The 22,116-nt window shown below is 36.3% G+C and overlaps 2 protein-coding genes and 1 long non-coding RNA gene across 5 annotated transcripts; 1 reads left to right on the top strand and 2 right to left on the bottom strand.

Moving 5' to 3' along the window:
* Nucleotides 1-459: 459 nt before the first annotated feature.
* On the bottom strand, nt 460-12,038 carry nfatc4 (nuclear factor of activated T cells 4). 2 transcript variants are annotated; one of them, XM_043223772.1, is made up of 13 exons: nt 11,155-12,038; nt 8,718-8,869; nt 7,105-7,611; nt 6,806-6,981; nt 5,763-5,925; nt 4,706-4,806; nt 4,518-4,619; nt 4,250-4,437; nt 4,021-4,161; nt 3,347-3,402; nt 3,117-3,243; nt 1,554-2,246; nt 460-885 (listed from the first exon to the last, which is right to left on the bottom strand). In XM_043223772.1, the coding sequence occupies exons 1-13, from the start codon at nt 11,339-11,341 to the stop codon at nt 815-817; spliced, it is 2,664 nt and encodes an 887-aa protein (XP_043079707.1). In that variant the 5' UTR covers nt 11,342-12,038; the 3' UTR covers nt 460-814. The 2 variants fall into 2 exon arrangements, with proteins under 2 accessions (XP_043079707.1, XP_043079712.1); XM_043223777.1 differs by having other exon boundaries at nt 464-885; nt 11,206-12,031.
* Nucleotides 12,039-14,822: 2,784 nt separating this feature from the next.
* ltb4r2b (leukotriene B4 receptor 2b) lies at nt 14,823-19,602 on the top strand. Its single transcript, XM_043221436.1, has 5 exons — nt 14,823-15,101; nt 16,227-16,809; nt 17,453-17,653; nt 17,750-17,790; nt 17,871-19,602. Exons 2-5 carry the CDS (start codon nt 16,246-16,248, stop codon nt 18,076-18,078), a joined length of 1,014 nt encoding a protein of 337 aa, XP_043077371.1. The 5' UTR covers nt 14,823-15,101; nt 16,227-16,245; the 3' UTR covers nt 18,079-19,602.
* Nucleotides 18,939-21,858, bottom strand: LOC122326510. 2 transcript variants are annotated; one of them, XR_006247489.1, is made up of 7 exons: nt 21,562-21,858; nt 21,247-21,269; nt 20,980-20,999; nt 20,770-20,807; nt 19,421-20,687; nt 19,207-19,244; nt 18,939-19,115 (listed from the first exon to the last, which is right to left on the bottom strand). It is a non-coding gene; the product is annotated as an uncharacterized LOC122326510 (long non-coding RNA). The 2 variants fall into 2 exon arrangements; XR_006247487.1 differs by having other exon boundaries at nt 20,980-21,269.
* Nucleotides 21,859-22,116: the final 258 nt, after the last annotated feature.

Below are 22,116 nucleotides of genomic sequence, written 5' to 3' on the forward strand. Positions count from 1 at the left end.
GACCATAGCGGGCTTTTTTAGTTGAAATGGAATAAGCAACAAGCATTGTTGTTGGTCCTTTGTGTGTTAAAAGCACGAATTTAATAAAAACGATAAGTGAAAACACATTTCCAGTAGGGGGCAGAGATCCTCCTGTCGTCCAAGCAATGCCACTTCATAAACGCTAGTCAACCAACCGCCTAGCTAAACCAGTCACAATACGTCCACATTGCTTTCTGACAGTTCACTGTGAAAATAACCTGCTTTTAGCCTAATTATTATAAACGTTCTGATGTTCTGCCGTTACACTTGTTTACATCTCTGAAAGAGTTGTAATATTTCCTGCGTGGGAGCAGGGGTGAAGTCACTTTTAAGCTACTAAGACACTGTGTACAAAGGACATGCTGAGTGATCCCACAGATATCAAGTCAAAAATGCAATCAGTTTCTCAGATAAAAGAGGGAATAGATAAGCATGTTGTTAGATTACATTACATGTTCATTAAATGACCAGTTATACATATTAGTGGATCAAAACATACAAATTCAATATAATGATAATTTATTTTGCATACAGATTAAAAACATTAGTTCCATTCAAATATGCAGCCAGGAAGCAGTTACAGTTACATACTTACAACTGTATACCTGCCTTCTTTTTTTTTTATTTATTTATTTATTTTTTACCACAGATTCACCACTTAAGTAGCACAGTATTTATTATTATTGCCACATTTTAGCAATATACCATAATTCAAATAAAAATTATACATAAAATGTTGATATGATAGTAACTATACACAGATTATCACTGGACTATTACTGAGAGAATGTTGTCATCCAGGTCGACTATCCATGTGTGACCCCATCTGAAAGGATCTTATATCCTCTCCAATGAATTCAGTCACTGTGGGGATGAGAAATTGTGGTAGAAATAATTTAATTGATGGATACAGATCAGTAAGTTCACACAAAAGAAATCTTACAATAAAAATCCACACACTGTAATGTTAAGATGCCTAAATTCACTTGTAACATTTAAAATTATTAATTTGTATTTTTTGAGAAAAGAATTAGATATATTAAATAATTATTCAATGTAATTTTACCACCATTTAAAAGTTTTGGATTTACAATAGTTTACACCCTTTTTCTCTGATAAATAGATTTGAAAAAGAATTTACAAATATATTTATACATATATATGTATATGTATAAATGTATATATATATATATATATATATATATATATATATATATATATATATATATATATATATATATATATATATATATAAAACATAAATATATACATATAAAAATTATAATAACAAACATAACAATTATAAATAAAACTAACATCTTTAAAAAAATGTAAAACAGATTTTAGTTTTTAGTGATTTATTTATTTATTTATTTATATTTAGACAAAGTAGTGCCGGACTTTAATATGAGCAATTTATTAGATAATATGAAAATAATTATATTAATAATATAAAAATAATTATATAAATAATATAAAAATAATTATTGCCTCATCATTCTGAATTTTAATGATGGTACAATCATACCCACCTTCCTCTAGTGTAATATGCTGCATAGGTGTTGGGCCCGAGAAATCTGGTGGTCCCTCCAGCTTCAGACCAGGGCCTGTGTCTCTTTCAGAGGGACGCATCTGGTGCTCCCAGCTCTCATACTGGCCATATGGAGGTGGGCACAGGTCGTGATAGTGGCTAGTGTTTGACGGAGGCGAGGAGCACATCTCTTGGGGGCAAGGACAGTGTGGATACGGGGAGTGAGAGAGCGGAGGAAGGGGCGAGGTAGAGATTGGACTACTTGCAGGGAATGGGCTCAGAGAGCAAGAGTGTGAGGGAGAAGGTGAAGAGGACAGATAAGGAGAGTCGAGCCACGGAGAAGGAGATGGGGAAGGAGAAAGAGGCTGTGAGGCTCTTGGGTACATGGGAGGAAGAAGCTCTGTGAAGCCCAGCTCCAGGCTCTCAAAGCTGGGATGCCTTTCAGTCAGGGCACCTCGACCTCCACCGTCCTCAGCGACCTCCGGTTTGCGGCAGTAGTCCTCCTGGTAGCCATGCGAGGAGTAAGAGTACTCGTTGGGATATGGAGGCAGGTGGAAAGACAAGCTTCTGTCATCTGCGGATAGGTCTGACCTCATGTCAACAGTGCTGCCGCTTCCCATGGGGCAAAGTGTCACCCCTTCCAGGGGCAAGATGGAGGGACGGGACAGCAGCGGATCTTCTTCTTTAAACATGACTAGAAAACATAAGATGCATGACTTTACAGATGTACCGTGACATAATAATCATATTGTATACACTAAATACATTACATACATTAAATGTTACAAGATATATCCAATTATAAATGAAAAAATATCTAATTATTTTAATTGTTGTATATTTACTTAAATGTAATATTTAATAATTGTTTATAATTATTGTACTACCATTCAAAAGACTGGGATCTGTAAGAATGTTTAATATATCTTATCAGGGCTGCATTTAATTCATTAAAAGAAATATAGTTAAACCTAATATAATATTGTAAAATATTTTTACAATTTAAAATAACTGTTTATTTTAATAGACATTTTATTAACCTCTTCAGTGCGACCCTTCAGAATTTTTTAATTATGCTTCTTTTATGCTCAAGAAATATTTCTAATTATTATAAGCATTGAAAACAGTTGTGCTGTTTAATATTTTTGTAGAAATAGATGCATTTTTTTCTGGATTCTTTGATGAATAAAATCTTTAAAAGAACAGCATTTATTTAAATATGAAATCTTGTGCAATATAATATAATATAATAATCTTTACTTTCACTTTTGATCAATTTAATACATCCTTAAAAAATAGAAATAGTTTATTAAAAGACATAAAAGAACAAAATGGTAAAACTGCTGTTCTGTGAAGCTAACTGAAACATTTTATTGGAGATCAAAGCAGCATATGATGCTTGGGCTGAACGTACCTTTAGTTTATGAAAGAGAATCTGTTCTTTATTACATGCAACATGCAAAAGATATATTTTGCATTTCTTGTCAACAGCACAGATAAATACCATGTGCAGAGAAAATCTCCCACATAAAATATAGCTAATGATTGTCTGTGGAACACTTACTGGGCAGATATTTAAAGCAGTGTGTGCTGCTCCTCTTCCTCTTGCCATTGGACACATACAGACAGACAGACACTGGGTGGTTCAGCGAAAGATCGTTATAGGCTGGTACTCGAACACACAGCAAATTCTGCACCATAGGAAAATACAGACATAATTGGTTCATTTATTTTCAATTTACACACAGTCTAAATGAAAACAGTGAATGTCTTAATAGGTTTTTGGTAATTTACCTCATTGCTTTTGTCCCTGTCCACATGTGCCTCCTCCTCCCACTGGACTTTGCCATCTTGAAAAGTAGTAATAAAAAAGTTATAAATACAACATATTACACTGATTCTGTGATATAATGTCAGTTCCCTCTTTTGCACGTTTGGGGTCAGAGAATTTTTATTTAATTTAGTAAGTAATGTTTTTTCAAAAGAAGCATTTAATTTTTGTTTAAAAAAATGCTGAATTTATTTTATACTTCAGTGTCACATGATCCTTCAGATATTATTCTAATATACTGATTTGATACTCAAGAAACATTTTGTAATATGGTAAACCTTTACAATAAGTTTCATTAGTTAACATTACTTAACTACACTGGTTAACACGAACTACTAATGAACAGTAATTTTACCACATTTATTAGTCTTAGTTAATGTTAATTTCAGCAAAATCATATTAATATATATCAAATTTATATTTAAAAAGTTTTTTAACATTAGTTAATGCACTATGAACTAACATGAACAAACAATAAACAGACTGTATTTTTATTTACTAACATTAACAAAGATTAAAATCATTAAATTATATTAAAATCATAATTTTATTGGATGATAAAGCCACCAGACTCCTTGAAGAATAGAAGAGAACAGCTTTTCTGGTATTGTGCACGAATCTAGGCAGACTACAATACCTGATCCTCTCTCCATGAAGAAAACTCTGGAGGTGGGTAGAAAGTTGGTCCCACCTAGAAGTAGTTCCTCGCCTCCTTCTGTTGAACAGGAAGTAAGACTGATAGACTCCACTACGGGAAGCTCCTGTGCAGAGCGCTGTGCTGCAGGCAGAAATTTAGATCAAAAAGAGACCGATTATACATAGGAGCTGCAGTTAAACAAGCATAATCGTGAAGAGGCAACACTTACAGCATTCAATGGGTAAAGAGGCCACCTGCAGGGCTAAGACTCGTCCTGGAGGGACGATGGGTGGAGACAGAGGAAGGTGTGTGCGGAACACCAGGCGCACTCGTGTGTTCTTTCTCCCTACGTCTGTCTCTCCTTTCCGGAGTTCAATGTCCGAGTTCCTCAGCTTAAGAATACCTGCACAGTCAATGCTGAGAAGGAAACACAGGGATTCATGTACGATCACTTACTGAGGTGTTTACGGCGTACAAGCAGGGCTCAGGAGTCTTACAGGGCAGTCATGCTGTTCTCTGGGTTGAGGGGGATGTCCAGGAGTTTGGTGCCAGCCTGGATGCTCTCCTGGCTAGCCGTGCCTACCATCTTCCCTGTTACTCTGTGTGGAGAGAAGTATTTCTCATGCGAAGCCACGGATATACCAAAAATATTTTGTTTAATATCTTGAAATGTCAAGGCTTTTACCTGTGTATTTGATAAAAAGGATGAGGACGTATCGATCTGTCGTCGGCAGTTCCTACAAACACCTGTAAGGAGAGCGGCTGCCTTTCAGTGTAACCCACCAGCTGGACGACAGAGAGAAAAGAGCAATAATCGATTCAATTAGTTAAAGAAATGATTTTACTTTAAGTCATTTCAGTGTTTTCTCTCTTCTCTTTGGAAACAGTGGCTGAGTTTTCAGATTACCTGCCCAACTCAATCCGAGCATCTGAGTCAAGAATTGGTTAAAAACAGATTTCTTCCATCTTTATTTGACCCTCTAATTCTAGCACTCTCTATTCCAATTCTATTCATAAAAAACTTGTCCCTTTTATACTTCCACTCTATTCATTTACGGCTTGTTTTCTTAAAAACCCATTAACACTATCTTTCCTAAGTTTTTTTTTGAATAGTCCTCATTTATAAGTCGCTTTAGATAAAAGCATCTGCTAAATGACTAAATGTAAATGTTTCCAAATATGTGAAAGTCCACAGAGATCATACCTTTTCTATTGCTGTATTTATTGGCATATTTTTTCATTTACAGTTTATTGTACTACAGACCAATAAACAATGTAAAATTAAAATTTAGTAATACGAGTAAATAATACATCAAGTCACAATATAGTTCCTACCCAGGGAGTTTGACAGGCAATCTGACATATTTCCAAAAAACAAATCAGACCGTAGAGATTAACATCGGTAGACGTCGCTTGAAATAAAATGCCTTATGTTCATTCATGTTTATTTTGTGCTATAACTAGTAAAGAAGAAGAAATGATTGATTCACATGCCTCTTGAATCTCTACAGCGATCTGTCATAACTCATTGACTGCATGACTTCATTTATTGTTAGAATTTCTTATAAAATGACAAAATCTTAAAGCAGAGGCTTTTTTCATAGCAAAAGTAACCTGCTCTGTCTTGAGATGGCTTGGCGGACACAACAACAGTAACTAAAGGGGCGGCTCTTTGGAAGGGTCAATTATGAAGTAACAGCACCTACTGCACAGGACTGTACATTATAGCTTATGACCTTCACCTTCACTACTGGATGGCCTCCAGGTGATGCCTTTACAGCTCCTCGACTTCCTTCAGTTTCATAATGCGCGCGATGGTGCGGTCTGGGTTGTACTTCAATGCGCAGTTCGTACTGGTCAAACTGTGAAGGCAGCGGCCAGTCAAGTGGCGGCAGTGCATTAGATCTGGAGCAGGATTAAGGAAGCAGAGACAACGCGAGGTTAGAAGTCAAAGATCAGCATCGTTCTGATTTAAATCAGAAAATAAAACTAAAACAGTTTAGCGAGCTAAACAGAATGCTTCATTCCATGATTAGTGTTTCATACCGATATTTTTATCGAATGACCACAGAATACTGCATGTTTAATTTAGAAAATATCAACTTGGAAATAAAACTCATAACTTTCGAAAGTCTTATCAAATAAATAATCAGTATATATACTTTTTTGTAAAAACAGATAACTCTTTTTTTCCCCAAAATGTATGTTATCATGTTTCTATAGTGTTTATTGTGTTAGCTGTATTTGTTTTGTTTTTTTTATCCTAATTAATAGGGCTGCATGATTATAAGAGAAATCATTGTTGATTATTCCATTGAAACTGTAATTGCGATTATTAATTACAATTATCACAATTTACATTGAATAATGTATATCTAGCAACCATGTGCCATATTTTTAGATGAAAATAAACAAGCTAAAACTATAAAATGTATGCCTCAAATGTGAACTACACATTAGACTGTTTTCTTGTACAATGAACGACATGATTATTGAAAATTGTTATGTAAAAGTTATCTGGTTTTGCTAATTGACTCTTCATATATAATATACACAAACACACACATAATAGATTTAAAGTGTACATATATTTTGTTTACATTAATACATTAATACAACTTAATTTAATGAATTAAAAATGTAGTGATAACATGATCAGGTCAATGTGTCATATTGCTCTTGAAATTTTTGCCTTCTTTTGCACATTCTATTTACATGCAATTTTAATTGTTAGCCAGTATTCAGTGCATAATTCACATTATGGAGTAAGAAGTCGTGTGCAAACCTAAAGAGAGGACTGTGAGCACTGGCCCTGGTTCTGCCCCAGCCCAGTGCAGGAGGCACAGACAGGTAGTCCATCCCTATCGTGGGGGGCTCCCTTCTCATCTGAGCAATCTCTGGGTGGGGGCAGGGAGAGGTCTGAATGGGGGTCAGCTCTGGTTCGATGTCTCTTGATGACATCTGGATTATCCAAACCCATAAACACACCAACATTATCATATGACTTAATATGAGCGATCTCTTCATTCAATTACCAAGAATAATCTATCAGTAAGTTGAACAGCCATATTTCAAAAGGATCACCTGTTCCAGAGAGGTCTTCCTGGTCTTCTGTGGGATGTTGAGCTCACAGCTCGCTGGAGCCTGAGACTGAGCCGAGGTTTCTCCCGTGTCCGGGAGGGAAGAGATATCCTCGGAGTAGCTGCTTCTGCGGGAGGTGCTGGGGGAGGCCAGTGGGGAATTCCTGCGCTTTTTGCCCCCAGGAGACGTGGGGCGTGAGGAGGGCGATAGGCAGAAGTGGGCAGCAGCTTCGTTGAGCTCGTCCTCCTCCACCAGGAGTGAATCACAGCTGGAAGCTGGACTTAGCCACCCGCGAGATGAGGAACTGGAAGCAGGGCTGGGGCTGGGACTGAGGGAACCTGCCCCTGTCATGACGTCACGGTAAGAGTCCAGCAGGGGCAGGTATAGACGCTCCCTGTCCCAGCCACCACTCCCGTCCCAGCAACTTCCCCCTGCTGGACCTGAGTCATCTTCAGGGGAGATAGTGGTGATCTGGATGCTTGGGCACTCAAGCACTCTAGACTCTGATACCTAAAACAGAAAAACAAGAGGGTGTGATATCACTGTGTGTTAAAAAATACATAATTGTGATAGTACTGATCCTACAGTGTGATATTACTGAACCAACATACAAAACAATCATTGTAGCCTTGACTTCTGAACAAGACTCTTGTCAATTAGTTGGTCGTTTATTATCATTATCAGTTATTTTTAGTAAATGAAGCATAAATCTTACTGCCTGTACACTGCTGGATTTATCTACTACAAAAGAATTTATTAATGTTTTGAATCAGCATTTGTTTTTCATTTTAATTTCTGTTTACATTGTAATCATTCTGTTTTTTTTGTTTAAAAATTTCCTATAACATTAAAATTTTTATGACTTTTTAATGATTTAATTTCAGCTTTAATGTCACTTTAAATAATACAAATTATTCATAAAAGTTTTAGTTAACAATACTGTCCATTTGATAATGTGTAGTTTAATACGAGTTAAAAAAATATTTTGCAACACCTGATTTAAATGTACTTATCATTTTAAGAAATAAAAAATAATCATTTTTTTATATCACGTGGCAGTGGACTTGCATTTCTTTTTTCCAAAATGCTTTGTCCATAAAAAACTAAAAGAGCCATTAATGGGACCATTAAGTAACCGCAATTGAACTGAGGAATCAAAAGAAAGACTTGAATCATTAGATTTTTAATGATTCCACACCCTGTTTCTGTATTTTTAATTTTAAACAAGAATTCAAAGAAAAATTAATTGACCTTATCCCTAATAATGAAATTCTTTTTTTATATATATATATATTTTACAGATGAATGATGGCCAAAAACAGGTAATAAATAAATATAGTCGCTTTTAGTTTTGATTTTGGTTGACTTTAAATGCTGAAGGATACTTAAATTTAATTGAACTCCAACATTTATTTGCAGGTCTTTTGTGCCAAAAACAAAATATGCACAACAGCTCATGGCAACCGATTCTGCTCACAATAAACATTACTGGGCAACAAAAACGAACTCCTGAAATTAAAACCAGACCTCTGGATTTATTTCCCCATAATTAATCACAATGTGTAACATGATCTTTGTATCAGGATGTTCTAGAAATCTACAAATGTGCCTCCCACCTGTATTGATCTTGCTGGCAGACTCTCGTAAGTCCCACTAAACTCCCTGACTAATGCCCGTCTGGGGGGTGGGGAATGCATCCCAGCCCTGCGACTGCCTGACTGTGGGATACCCATGGGTTGGCCAGCCTGTGCGGAAGTCAAGTGGGTTTCTGTAACAAAGAAAAAAAAAAACTGATTATTGTATATGGTAAATCACAAGCTGCAAGCATATGCATATGGGATAAACAATTGCTGAAACATGAGACACGAGGCCTCTCATTGGAAAATCATAACAAACACAGGGAAGCCTTTGTGGAGACGTCATTTATTATATCCACAAGTACACACAGACTTGTTTACCTCAGAAAACATCCACACGGTTTTCCAAATGGGTTGATGTCCAAAATCTCAAATCTCAAAACTACAATCTGCCACACCAAAACATTAGCATAGCAAAAATGCTAGGTTCTTCAGATATTTCTATTTTTTTTTTAAAAACTAAGGTAGCTCTTTATTTGATATTTATTCTTATTATTACTTTTTCATTAGGATTTTTGAGCTAACTTGCTTCACATTGCTGCAATACCAAATATGCAGATATTAATGTACAACATAACTATGAATATTAAAATTTTAATTATAATGATATTTTAGGCCAACATATATTCATAAAACATAATTTGTTTTGTTAATTATTATTTAATTAATACAATGAATTAAAACATTTCTTTAAAAAACAATATTCGATTGATAGAATATTACAGATATTATAAAAGCTATTTTAAAATCAATGTTTCACTGGAAAAGGCCCATGTTTGCAGTCACTGCTCTACTGTAATGGTAAACTGTGGTACTATGGTATATAATACCATATAGGTAGTGCTTAAACTGTTCAGGACCTACACAGGACGTTCAACTTCCTTAATTTGTTGATGTGATAAAGGGCACAAGTAAGTAAATAATCAAGTATGGCAGCACTTAAGAACATAGTAAATATCTGAAGAAAGTTATTGTGGCTAAAAAGCAGCAAAGTGATGCAGAGTGGACAGAAACCTGAAGTGCATGTTTCTACAACTTCACACCAGAATGAAGGCGGAGGGTGGGTGTACAACAGAATGTGTGCCAGGAGGGGAAAACAGGGCAGAGAAAAGGAGGGAATATTGGAGGGAGGTATCCAAATGCATGCTCAGTAAACAGAGATTGAGGGTTCGGGTCCAGATGGCAGCTGTTAACTCTGCTCACACGCACAGCTGATTAAAAACACATTGCGCTGTGCTCCACACTTACCCATAAACACACGCACACTTCAGCGGATAAAACTTAGTTACATGGGCAGTGAGTCAGACTCCATGAACATGTAAGCATTCCTTAAAGACATTTAAGATTGTGCCTATTTAGACATTCAAAGTAAAGACATTCAAAGTCTCCCAAAAATAATCAGTGTTCTGCCTATGGGCCAAAATGCAAATAAAAGAAGGATGTCCAAGATGAGATAAAAGTGAAATCAAAGCTCAAAACACAAGATCAACTTCTTTGAATTAATATTAGTTTCATATATATACATTTATTTTTTTAATTATCTAACACCTACAAATCTAACAACGGCAAAAATGAATATATATACAACGGCATATATATACAACGGCAAAAAAATAAAAAAAATAAAAAAAAAAAAAAAAAAAAAAAAAAAAAAAATATATATATATATATATATATATATATATATATATATATATATATATATATATATATATATATATAGTGTAACTATCATCATCAGGTAAAAAATACTCCACCTTGAATAAACTAGTCCATAACTTACTATTTTAATAAGAACTGAAACATATATGAAAATTACCATTTAATATAAAGATGTCCTTAAGGTTTTTTTTTTAGAAATCGTTCCTTATTATTAAATTGCATTCATGTGTGATTTTTAAACAAACTTAATGACCTGGACAGACCACGGATTGTCCTTTCTGTTTATGTTTTTTTTAGTCACGTGACAACAAAATGGCTTCAATTGCTGATTTGCGAGATAAGTTTTTTATGTTAATAATATTTTAAAGAAAAACAGCTTAACTGCACGCTTTAAAGAAAAAAAATATATATAATAGATAAAAATATTCCATCTTAATAACATCTTTAAAATGTCAGAAATTACTTTTAATAATTCAGAAACTGAAAAGCTTGCCTTTTTTTCGGCAGAATCGCACGAAGAAAACATTATCGTCATGTCTTTGACCAATTATGTACTGGTAAAATATATTTATATTCATTTGTTATGTGCATATTCTATAGGACTCTGATATCATTAATGAATCGCCGATCATTTACCCAGATCTACTTGTTATAAATACAGCGCCCTAAAGCAATCTGACTGCTCAAAAGGACAACAGTGATCATTTATTTACGCTTCTCGTTTAAACCTAGAACACCGGTTACCAGCCCAGACCTATGAGCACAGCTTCTCCACTCTTTCCATCTGTCATCGGACCGCTCATACCGGCAGGCTCACGGTGCGTCTGGCCGCTCTCGGTGTCTTCTGGGCCGCAGCGGCTCTGTCGCGGCGGATCCTCCTCGAACACGAGCTTGAACTCGAACTCTCCCTCCTCCCATCCCGAGCCCGGCGCGGCCCCCATCTCTCACTCCGAGAAAAGTACGACCGAGACCGGCTACAGATATATCACTGACCCCCTCTCGCTTCTCAACTTCGGCTCCGTTGAAAACTCATGGGAGTCATACAGCCCTTCCAGAATGTCACTTTCCTCGAATCCGCTTTCTCTCTTCGTGCGCCTTCCTTTTATCACGCTAAAGAATTAAAAGTTATCCTCAAGCCGAAGTAGCACATTTGCATGGATCATTTTCTCATCTCCGCGTCGCTCTTGCAGTTTATCAGCTGCTCATCTTTTTCTCGACTTTTTTTTTCTCTTCCCAGATTCTCTTGCGATTTCCGTGACAGTCGGTTATTATAACTTCATCTCACGAACTTCCATCGTTCAGAACCGGCCATGTTCACAGTCTCAAGTCCCACATACGTATACGGTCGGTACCAAATATTCGTTGAATTTACATTCATACCATAACTCCTCCACCGCCATAGAGCAAAAAAAGTTATATCAAGTTCTTTTTCGTTCTTTACCCTTAATTGCCTTTGGGTGGGTTCTTCAGTACCGTTACTCTCTCCCTATTGGCTCTCAGACCTGTCAATCAACAGACCCCCCTCTTAGCTTTACATGCCCGCTTTTGCTGCAAAGTGTTGATTGGCCAGTGAGCGCAGCTACATATTTTAGAGTGAAGTATAACTTTATGATACCCGCAAGAATCTATTCCAACGCACATTTTTTTAAAAGCAGAAACACTCTCTCTTCTGTCCAATAGAGAATTCCCTGGACAGGCACCAGTGAAAGCCTTGTCTGGCAAACAGGTTCTGAGAAAAGCATATTTCATTCGTTTTCCACACGCTTAACACCGCGGCTATTTTTGTTTCAGACAAGACACTGATGCTGACGGCTGATCCATCCGTGACGCCATAACGGCAGTCAATCCCTCTCTCTCTCTCTCTCTCTCTCTCTCTCTCTCTCTCTCTCTCTCATCATACTTTCCCCGTACTTTGTCCCTCCCCTTCCTTCTCCCCAACTCTTTATCCCAGTTCTCCCTCCTTTCCCTCCCACTGTAAGATCTGTTTCTCATTATCCTCTGTAGTCTGCACTCTGTCTGAGACGGGAGATGAAAAACTTAAATAAACACGCTCTCTCTCTCTCTCTCTCTCTCTCTCTCTCTCTCTCTCTCTCTCTCTCTCTCTCTCTCTCTCTCTCTCTCTCTCTCTCTGACAATTCTCACAATAATTATCTTTTGTCTTATTTTAAAGCTCGCCTCGTGTTTGACGCTTGGAAGCGAGCTTTTCGTGGCATCTGTTGCTTGATAAAGTTGATTGACCAAGGCATCCGTCTGGCATTCATCAGCGCTGGAATTATATTCCCATTTAATTTAGTGATATGAATAGCCACAACTCCGGAACAGAATAGAAGACAAAGAATATAAGCCTTTTTAAAAATGTGATCTCACGGACTTAAGCACGTGGCTTGATTACGAGGCCGCGCGTTTATAATCAAGCTATAAAAATATCAGAGTTGTTACGCGTGAGCTTTTCATCAGCGGCAATCCGTGCAGTCTTCACATGCGCGAGACCAAAAGCACGTTTGTGGGAGAATGTTGCCATCCTGTGGACAACAAAGAAAGCTAGTACGTTTGGTTCCCAGTTCCCACACAGCCTCCAAACACGTCATAATGACATATATGCAAATCCGAGTTACTATAAACTTCATGCGAAGCAGTGATTGAGCTGCTCACTCTGGTGCTCCAGTGAAATCAGCCATGAGAGCTTGAAGAAGCTTATGTTACTCATGGGAAAAAAGTCACTGAATAATGACCCAGGGGTCAGAAATAAGGAAGTGGATTTTCTCGCTAAGTTTTCCTCTCCTTCTCTCCCTCCCTCTCTCTCTCTCTCATCCACACAAATGCCTCATAAGTAGTTTTCCCTGATTTGGAGCATGGTGAGAATATGTAATACTTTAATAATGGACGCTGATGGACATGACTCATGCTGAGAGTCTGTGTGTGAAAATATTCACTGACATCCTTTTTATGTGAACGATAAAAATCTAAGATTCAAAAAGAGTTACAGTATTCCGTGTTCCCCAAAAAAGCTTTCAGCGAACAGTTTTTTAAGTTTGAAGAACATTTTAACATTATAAAGCCTATAATCTGTGATATTTGGTGTGTGCAATACTAAAGCCTTTAAGTGAACATCTTCAACATGCTTTCTGTCGTGTGTTTGATAGTTAATACTTTTTTAGAAAGTAAAAGGCCTTTTAGTATAAGTCTTACTTCTAAGTCTTCTACACATCTCTTTGCTGTAAATCTGTTAAAATAACCTTGAAAATAACTATAAAATAAAATAACTACTAATACTTATATTATTAGTAATATTTATCTTATTTTTCATGCTAAAATATGAGAATCAAATATAATACATCAGTCATATTTTGAGTATATGTATCTCTCCGTAACAATTGTTTTGCATCTTTTAGCCCCCACAAATAAAACAACAGAGCTTTGATCACATAAGTAAGCATTTAAATATAATTTTACTAAGACATGTTGGGATATATAGAGGCTTCTGAATAAAGCGTGACTTTTTTCACTTGAAGGAATAGTTCACCAAAAATTTCTGTCATCCCACTCTAGAGTGGTTCCAAACCTGCCGAACACACAAAAAAATTGTAACCAGGCTCTTTTGGTCACCATTGACTTCTATAGTAGGAAACAAAATACTATGAAGGTCAATGCTGACCAAAAACAGCCTAGTTACAAACTTTTTTCTAAATATCTTCCTTTGTGTTCAGCAGAACAAAAAAAATACATAAGTTTGGAACTTGAGGGTAAGTAAATGATGAGAGAATTTAAATTCTTGGGTGAACTAAGCTTCATATTTATCTATATGGGCAATAAAAATGTGATGTATCAAATATTACATTTAACAAAAATATGCAAAGGTCAATTATTTAAAACCATTTTTTCTGACTATTATATCATATTTCAATCTTTAAAGCTTTTAATATTTCAAACTTTTTTAAAGAAATGGAACATTAATGTCAATTACAAAAAATATTTTAAATGTGTAAAGCTTAGTGCCACAATTTCTTGGATGAACCTGACTCTTGTGTCCTTCTCTGCCCTTCTACTTAAAACTCTTCTGAGAACTAAGAGAATGATGTAGCTTAAGCATTGCTTCAAAATACGTGGTATAATGAAGATGAGTTGTATGAACTGGTTTTTATGATACTTTTATCCTTCAAACAGTACCCATCCCTATTCATCACACAAAAGAAAAAAACTCAAAGTTTCTGCTGTGTTCCGCGAAGGAAAGAAATCCATTGTGAAACAACAGTGAGTAAATGATACTAAAATCTTCAACTATTCCTTACATAAACAGAGAAAATTGTACAGTAATCTATGAAAAAGTTGTATCAGTAAGTTGGTATGGGTAAGTGCAGAGGTGGTGTCACACACCCCACCCACATCCCAGTATTATCTTTGCATGCTGTAGCCTGCACGCTGGAAAAAAGACATGGAAAAATTGGTGTGTTGAAATATCAGGGAGGAGAAAGGTTGGGAGTGGAGGAAAAATTAACATGAATGTAGTATTTTAGTGATGAAAAGAAGCGGCCGGGCATTTATAAGTGTGCTCGATTGCTATATATTTTGAAGAAACTATTTGAAAGTTTATCTGAGAAAGAAAAAGAGAGACCAACTCGGAGACCACACAACATAAACAACTCCATCTGGTCACATCAGGGGGAACACAGTTCAGCCATTCGGATCTAATCAAGTGTATTGGTGAGTTACAAGAAACAATCTTTAATTTACTTCTTTTTTCTTTCTTCATTTGTCTCTTTCATCGTTTTCCAGTTGTCTAATTTTAATAAACGCATCCTTACAGAAATGCTCCCACTGTCTGTTGATGCAGCTGTTTCCAGTTTCTCAATTTCAAACATCTTTGAGACTCTGAGCTCAGCATTGTGTGTAATCAGGGATGACTTTTGTGACAACCTTGCTTACTGGACAATCTTATCTGGAACTATACTGATTCCAATATTAATTCACTAAAACCTGCTCACTGTGGTTTAGTTCGTGACTACACTGCTTTATTTGTTACTTTTAATTCCTTGCTTTATTAGTATTCTTGATTTTTTTTCATGATAAAATAAACTGCTAATAAAAAATAGCATAGGGACCAATTTTCACTATTAATCAGTTGCTTATTCGCATTAACATATTACCTGTTAATTAGCATATAATGTATAAAGCACATGTTCTGCTTGACCATAATCCTACCTAATACCTAAACTTAACAAATACCTTACTAATAATTAATAGGTAGTTTATAAGTTTATTGAAGTAAAAGTCCTACTTAATGGTTTATTGATGAGGAAAATTGACCTTTAATTTTACTTTCAGTTTTAAGTACATTGGGCATAGTTTATTTTTAGTTTCTTATTAGATAAGTTAGTGTGAGGATGTAATCAGTGATATTCCTGCAACATTTGCATTCCTTGTAGTTGAGCTCAAAATCACGCAACAAGCTGTAGCATGTTGATTTTTTTTATCACTGATGGCTGCCCATTCTTACTGGCTTACACTTTATTTGTCTCCGAAGAGAGTATATGAAAGGAAAGTTCATTTAGAATTTAACTTACAAGAAAATACTATTCACTCTTCATTTTAATACGTTTAATTTAATGTATTACTCACTGTTTCCATGTAATTATTTGTGAAATCAGTTATATTACTTTTAATAAACAATTATTCCTAATTTTTCTAGTTTTGTATTTTTCATTATATAAAACGATTTGAGACAGGTGATAACGTGACTTCCCTAATGAAAAATAATTTAATTAAAATAAATGTAATTTATTTAATTTGACATCAGCTCGAAATAACATTGCTTTCTGATTCCACCAGTTATTCTGACGCCTTCCTGATGGGTTTAGATAATGGGACCAGCTCCTTTGAGAACATGACAAACATTAACAGCGCTGTGAGTAACGATCTCTCTTTCACCTTTGGGGCCATCATTCTCAGCATCGTCTTCCTCCTGGGTGTTCCTGGCAACTTCTTCATTATCTGGAGCATCCTGGCTCGCGCCCACAAACGCTCCGTCACTACCCTGCTCATCCTCAACCTGGCTTGTGCAGACGGTTGTCTGATGTGTCTGACATTTTTCTTTATAATATACCTAGCCAAGCAGAGCTGGATATTTGGAACTGTCATGTGCAAGCTGCTTTTTTACTTGTGCAATACGAATATGTATGCTTCTATTATGATCATTACGCTGATGAGTCTACACAGACTGGTGGCAGTGATGTGGCCCACGTACTTGACTGCCTGCACTCGTAGACGGACCGTTTTACTTGTGCTGGGGGGCCTGTGGATTGTTGTATTTCTTTTGGCACTTCCTGCTTTAATATTCAGACAGACAGAGACGATTAAGAACAATGGGGAAAATCGTACTGTGTGTTCCATTCACCATGAGAATCCACAGCATGTAAGTGTCTTTGTGTCACTGCTATTATAACAAAATACTCAGCATCATACTTCATATCTCTCATATTATACCACAAACTTACCCTTGTGTGATATAATTCATATAATCCAGATGTTTTGGAAAAAAATATAAAATATTTATTTTTATTAACCCTTTCCATGTAATGGTTTCTTTTATTAATAGCAAAATGTTTAATTAAAGAACATATCATTTTATTATTTATATCATCTTGTAATTATTAATAGTCTGACCCAGGCCCAGTCACAATTAAATACTTAAGTAATACTTATAACGTATATAAAGGGTCTTCGAATATTGTGTTGGACAGCTGGGGGCCAAAAAGAGTGAGATCAATTGGCCACAACTTGTGTTCTTTTTAATTATATTGAAAATAGCTTCAGGGTCAATATTAATATTACTGTACTACAAGGTACTCTGGCTTAAACTCTGCAGGACAGTGGCCCTCCAGAACCAGGAGAGGACATCCCTGCTCTACTATAATATATAAAATGACTTGCTATTAGCCACTGTAATGATACAAACCCCTTTGGTAAATCAGCTGTTTTTTTTCTGATAACGAACAGCCGACTTTGCTCATCCCTCACGGTTTCATGATTCATACAGGATTGTCTTTTATCAACAGGGTGTATTTCAATACACACTTGAAACAGTGGTGGGCTTCCTGGTGCCATACGTGATCATAGTCAGCAGTTATGTGTGTATCCTTCGCCGTCTCAGACAGACCATGTTCAAGAGAAGGATACGGAGTGAGAACCTCATTCAAGCCATTATTGTGACGTTCTGCATTTTTTGGCTTCCTTACCACTGTGTTAATATAGTGCAAGTAAGTCGTTTTTATGTCAGTCTCTTTGGTAATCTTTGTCCAAGTCATCCTAAGCAAAATACATAAATTATCATTTGTCCATTTGTTCATCATTAGGTGGCAGCAGACCTTACATCAGATAAATCACTCAAAAAGACGTCAGTTTTTAAAGTGTTCCACATATATTTCACCAAATGCCAACAGAACCATATTGACCACCTTCTCTCTTTATCCCCAGACTGGATAACATCTGGAAGTCCAGCCGTGCTGTTACGTCCGCTCTCGCTTTCATCAGTAGTTGTGCCAATCCTGTCCTCTATGCCTTAGCTGGACGCTCCTACATCAAAGCTGACGGCCTGGCATTCATGGCCAGACTCTTTGAGGGAACAGTTCTGGACTACGGTGCACGGAGAAGCCAGCAGAACAGAGACGTCATCAGGCTCTAAACCTCATTGGAGAGCAGAGACTAAAAACTGAATGTTGGACAATAAATTGGATACGGATGCATCAGTTTGTATTAACAGGTCAATAATTTAATGTAAAGGGAAAGCCGCCTGAAGACCTAGGCTCTGCTTCATAGACAGGGCTTTTTGGTCTCAATTCCTGAAGGGCCACAGGGCCCCTACCAGCTCCAAGACACACCTGCTTGGAAGTTTCTAGTGATCCTAAAGACCTTTATTAGTTGGATCAAGTGTGTTTGATTAGGTTTGAAGGAAAAATGTGAAATGTGGCATTACTAGCGTGCATCTTAAGACAAAAAGGAACAGATCTTAAGATCAGTACAAGTTTCTTTGTTGAAACAGCTCAGATTTACATTTTAGCCTAGAACTACACACTTAAGCCTCATCTTTATCACCAGAAGCTAGTGTTTTTAAATTTAACTCCGTAATTGAGCTATATGCAGCTTTAATTTTCAATCAGCCTTCAAGCTTACAAACTGCTGAGACAGCATTACCCCTATATCGCATTGCTATTACACATTTAAAATAACCATGCTAAACCTGGACTAATGGTCTGTGCGTGTAAAAAGTCTTTGCATTACCTCTTGCAACTTGTACAATAGCATAAATCCTAAAAACAGCGTAACAGGACTGGAATTAAATTTAAAATATCGGATTGTTTACTGACGTCCTGGTGAACTCACTTTTGGAAGTGCGGGAACACTGGCATTTTCGTTGGAAGTGTCCGAAATGGTTAGAAGTTAAATTAAGCACAAATGAGAAGTATGTTGACCAAACGGGGATTTATAGTCTTTATAGACGATTTTAAAATAGCTGCTAGTACACAATCCACACTGAAGCAAACATTTTTAAAATGACAATTTATTGCAGCATTTTCAAATACAATCACTGACAGTATATTGTTGGCATCTTTCAGGGTGCCCAAAGAAAAGCATACACCATACAATTAAATAACCCACTCTAGTTTTCTGTAAAATTTGCCTCATCTAGAGTAAAACATGCCAGGGTTCAGTCATGAATACCTATATTAAAAAAGGAAAAGAAAATGGTATTAACACCACACAATAAAGTAGTGATTTAATGGTCTAATTTTATATCAGAAACAAAGTATACCTTATAGAACACTATCCTGGTTTCAGCCACCAAGGTACCTGCAGGATATTAGTGAAGATGTTAAAACAAGCATACTAAACGGGTTCATTTTCACCTAGACCTCTCTTTTGATCAGAGCATGTATATAAAAATCACTGTATCAGAAACACGGACATGCAACTCATCACTTCAGTAAAAGACATTTTCTTGCACTAGACAAATGAGATTTGCTCACCTCATCCGTAAACTCGGTGCCTTCCACTTATACTTTGCAAAACCGACAAAATGAAAAGAGAGCAGAAGACTAAAAGCTTAAATTTGCAATACACGTAGGCTAAAACTCACAAACTACTAAATAACTTCCTGTTTAGGCATTAACAAAAGGGCATTCAAACTAACTAGAATTACGTTACTACTCCATTGAAAATCGCCAGGAAAAAGAACGTTAGTCTAACAAGAGGTCGTATTTATACCCTGATCAACCACGTGTTTCTACAGGGGAAAAGCGCTTCCGGTTACGTCACCACCTACCCACACATTATTATTAACCTGTTCGGAGTGAATTCATCCAAACATAGTGTGATTGTGTATGCAAAATCTTTGATTTATTCTTGTAATTTATTCTTGCAAACCTATAACGAATTTATTTTGCATTATGGATGCCCGATAAATTACAACAGTTGTCTTAGGATAAAAAGTTTTTTACCATTTCATATTTGTAAGATATTACTAATTGCTACTTAATTGCTTAAACGTATCAGTGCTATTAAGTACAATAATGCTGATAGTTTAGTTTGAAAGTAACCTGCCGTCTTTATCAACATGGCTGTGGTTACATTCCACTTTGTGTCAATGACGCGGTAAACATACGACGCTCTCATTGGTTTAACCTTCGCTGGCAGAAAGAAGTAGAAGTGGCTTTCTGCAAGTTTTCTAAAAACTATTTTATAGAGGTTCTGTTTCGTAACAGCATGCTTTAACAGTGCATGCGCGTCAACACGTGCTGTCCACAATCTATTCAGTGATGTACATATATACACACACATGAGAAAATAGTCAAACTCCATATATTAGTTATGTAGATAAGTGATATTTAACTTATCCCACCCCCTGGAATTAAATCATTAGCAAACAATCACGCTTTTTAAAAATCATTGTGCACTCATTTTGGTAAGTGCAAACTTTCATGCAGGAATCAAACCTTCATTGGCATTCTTCATAATTCTTCCTTTCAAGATTAAAGTTTAAAGCATGTATTTAACACCCAGTCTTATGACCAACTATAAATAATTTCTAGTACAATCCATACAGAACCAAATAGTTTAAAATGAGAATTTATTGCAGTATATACAAATCGATACAATCACTAACAGCATTGTTGGCATCTTTCAGGGTGTCAAAGAAATCCATGGATGTACACCATACTATTATATAGCTTGCTCTAGTTTTCTGTAGTTTGGCCTCATCTACAGTAAAACACGTCAGGGTTCATTCATGAATACCTATAAAAAAAAATAAAGAAAACAGAATAAGTAACACACACGGCAATGATTTCATAGTCTGAATTTATTAGTGAAAGTGTACCTTATAGAAGAATATCCTGGATTCAGCTGCCAAGGTACCTGCAGGATATTAGTGAAGATGTTAAAACAAGCATACTAAACGGGTTCATTTTCACCTAGACCTCTCTTTTGATCAGAGCATGTATATAAAAATCACTGTATCAGAAACACGGACATGCAACTCATCACTTCATCAAGACATTTTCTTGCACTAGTCAAATGAGACTCTCACCTCATCCATAAACTCGGTGCCTGTAAAAAACAAACAAACAAACAAACATTGTATTACAAAACGTTCTGATGGAAACCAAAACGCTACTTTATTCCTCAAACGCAGAAACTTCAGCGTTTCCAGACCTCCACGTTCCGACAGGACATTAACATTAGCACGTTTAGACTACCCGCTTATTTCTCACCAGAGTAGTTTTTAGCAGGACTTCCGTGCATTTTTATCACGGGGGACAGTTGCTCGCGTGAGGCACGCAATGTTTGAACTCACCTCATGTTAACCAACGGGGCTTCCTGCAAACAGAAATGCTGCGTATTAGAATGAATTCCGAGAGAAACCAAAACATTTATTCCGCAACTTTAACCAGTCAGTGCAGTATGTTTGTAATCATGAGATTCAGGTGAAACACGGACTGCAAAATCATCATGTCTGGGTTGAGCAGGGTCGGACTCGACGCAGGCTAAACGCTATAGTAATTATACAGTTGGACTAAAGGCAAAGTAGATGCACCTGCCAATTAGACAAGCAAAATTCCCTCAATTAAGTTACATTAGTTTTCAGTATTCCTGTGAAAAAAATACTTACAGAGTACAATCCATCCAATAAGACCAGCACATCGGTATGACTGGGGGGGTTGAACTCCTATTGCTTCCTTTTGTTTCTTACAAACCGCGAAAAAAGCAGAGCAGTAGGTTTACAAAGTAAGATAAAAGCTTACAAAGACTGAAGATCACAAACTATTAAATACCATGTCTAGGTATTAACAGAAGGCATTCAAAGCCACTAATTCTACGACTAACGTTACACATTAATGCTATTACTCCATTGAACATCGCCAGGAAAAAGGATGTTACTCTGGCAAGAGGTCGTATTTATCTCCTAATCAACCACGTGTTTCTACAGGAAAAAAAGCGCTTCCGGTTGCGACACCATCTACCCCCACATATTATTATTAACTGGATCAGAGCGAACTCATCCAATTCAGCCAGACATAGTGTGATTTGTGTATGCAAAATCTTTGCATTTTATTCTTATGTTGTAATTGTGAGTAAACCTATAACGCATTTATTTTTTACATTTTACATTATGGATGCCCAATAAATTACAATAATTGTTTTAAAAGATAATTATAACAAAAAA

This window comes from Puntigrus tetrazona, chromosome 2, assembly GCF_018831695.1.
Source record: "Puntigrus tetrazona isolate hp1 chromosome 2, ASM1883169v1, whole genome shotgun sequence".
NCBI classification, from domain to species: Eukaryota; Metazoa; Chordata; class Actinopteri; order Cypriniformes; family Cyprinidae; genus Puntigrus; species Puntigrus tetrazona.

Coding starts and splice junctions, on each gene's coding strand:
- nfatc4 (XM_043223772.1), bottom strand. CDS start 11,341: ATGGGGGCCGCGCCGGGCTCGGGATGGGAGGAGGGAGAGTTCGAGTTC. Junction 4,807..5,762: donor GAGGCCATCCAGTAGTGAAG/GTGAAGGTCATA, acceptor TCTGTCGTCCAG/CTGGTGGGTTACACTGAAAG. Junction 4,620..4,705: donor CCTTTTTATCAAATACACAG/GTAAAAGCCTTG, acceptor CTCTCCACACAG/AGTAACAGGGAAGATGGTAG.
- ltb4r2b (XM_043221436.1), top strand. CDS start 16,246: ATGGGTTTAGATAATGGGACCAGCTCCTTTGAGAACATGACAAACATT. Junction 17,654..17,749: donor ACTGTGTTAATATAGTGCAA/GTAAGTCGTTTT, acceptor GTTCATCATTAG/GTGGCAGCAGACCTTACATC. Junction 17,791..17,870: donor GATAAATCACTCAAAAAGAC/GTCAGTTTTTAA, acceptor CTTTATCCCCAG/ACTGGATAACATCTGGAAGT.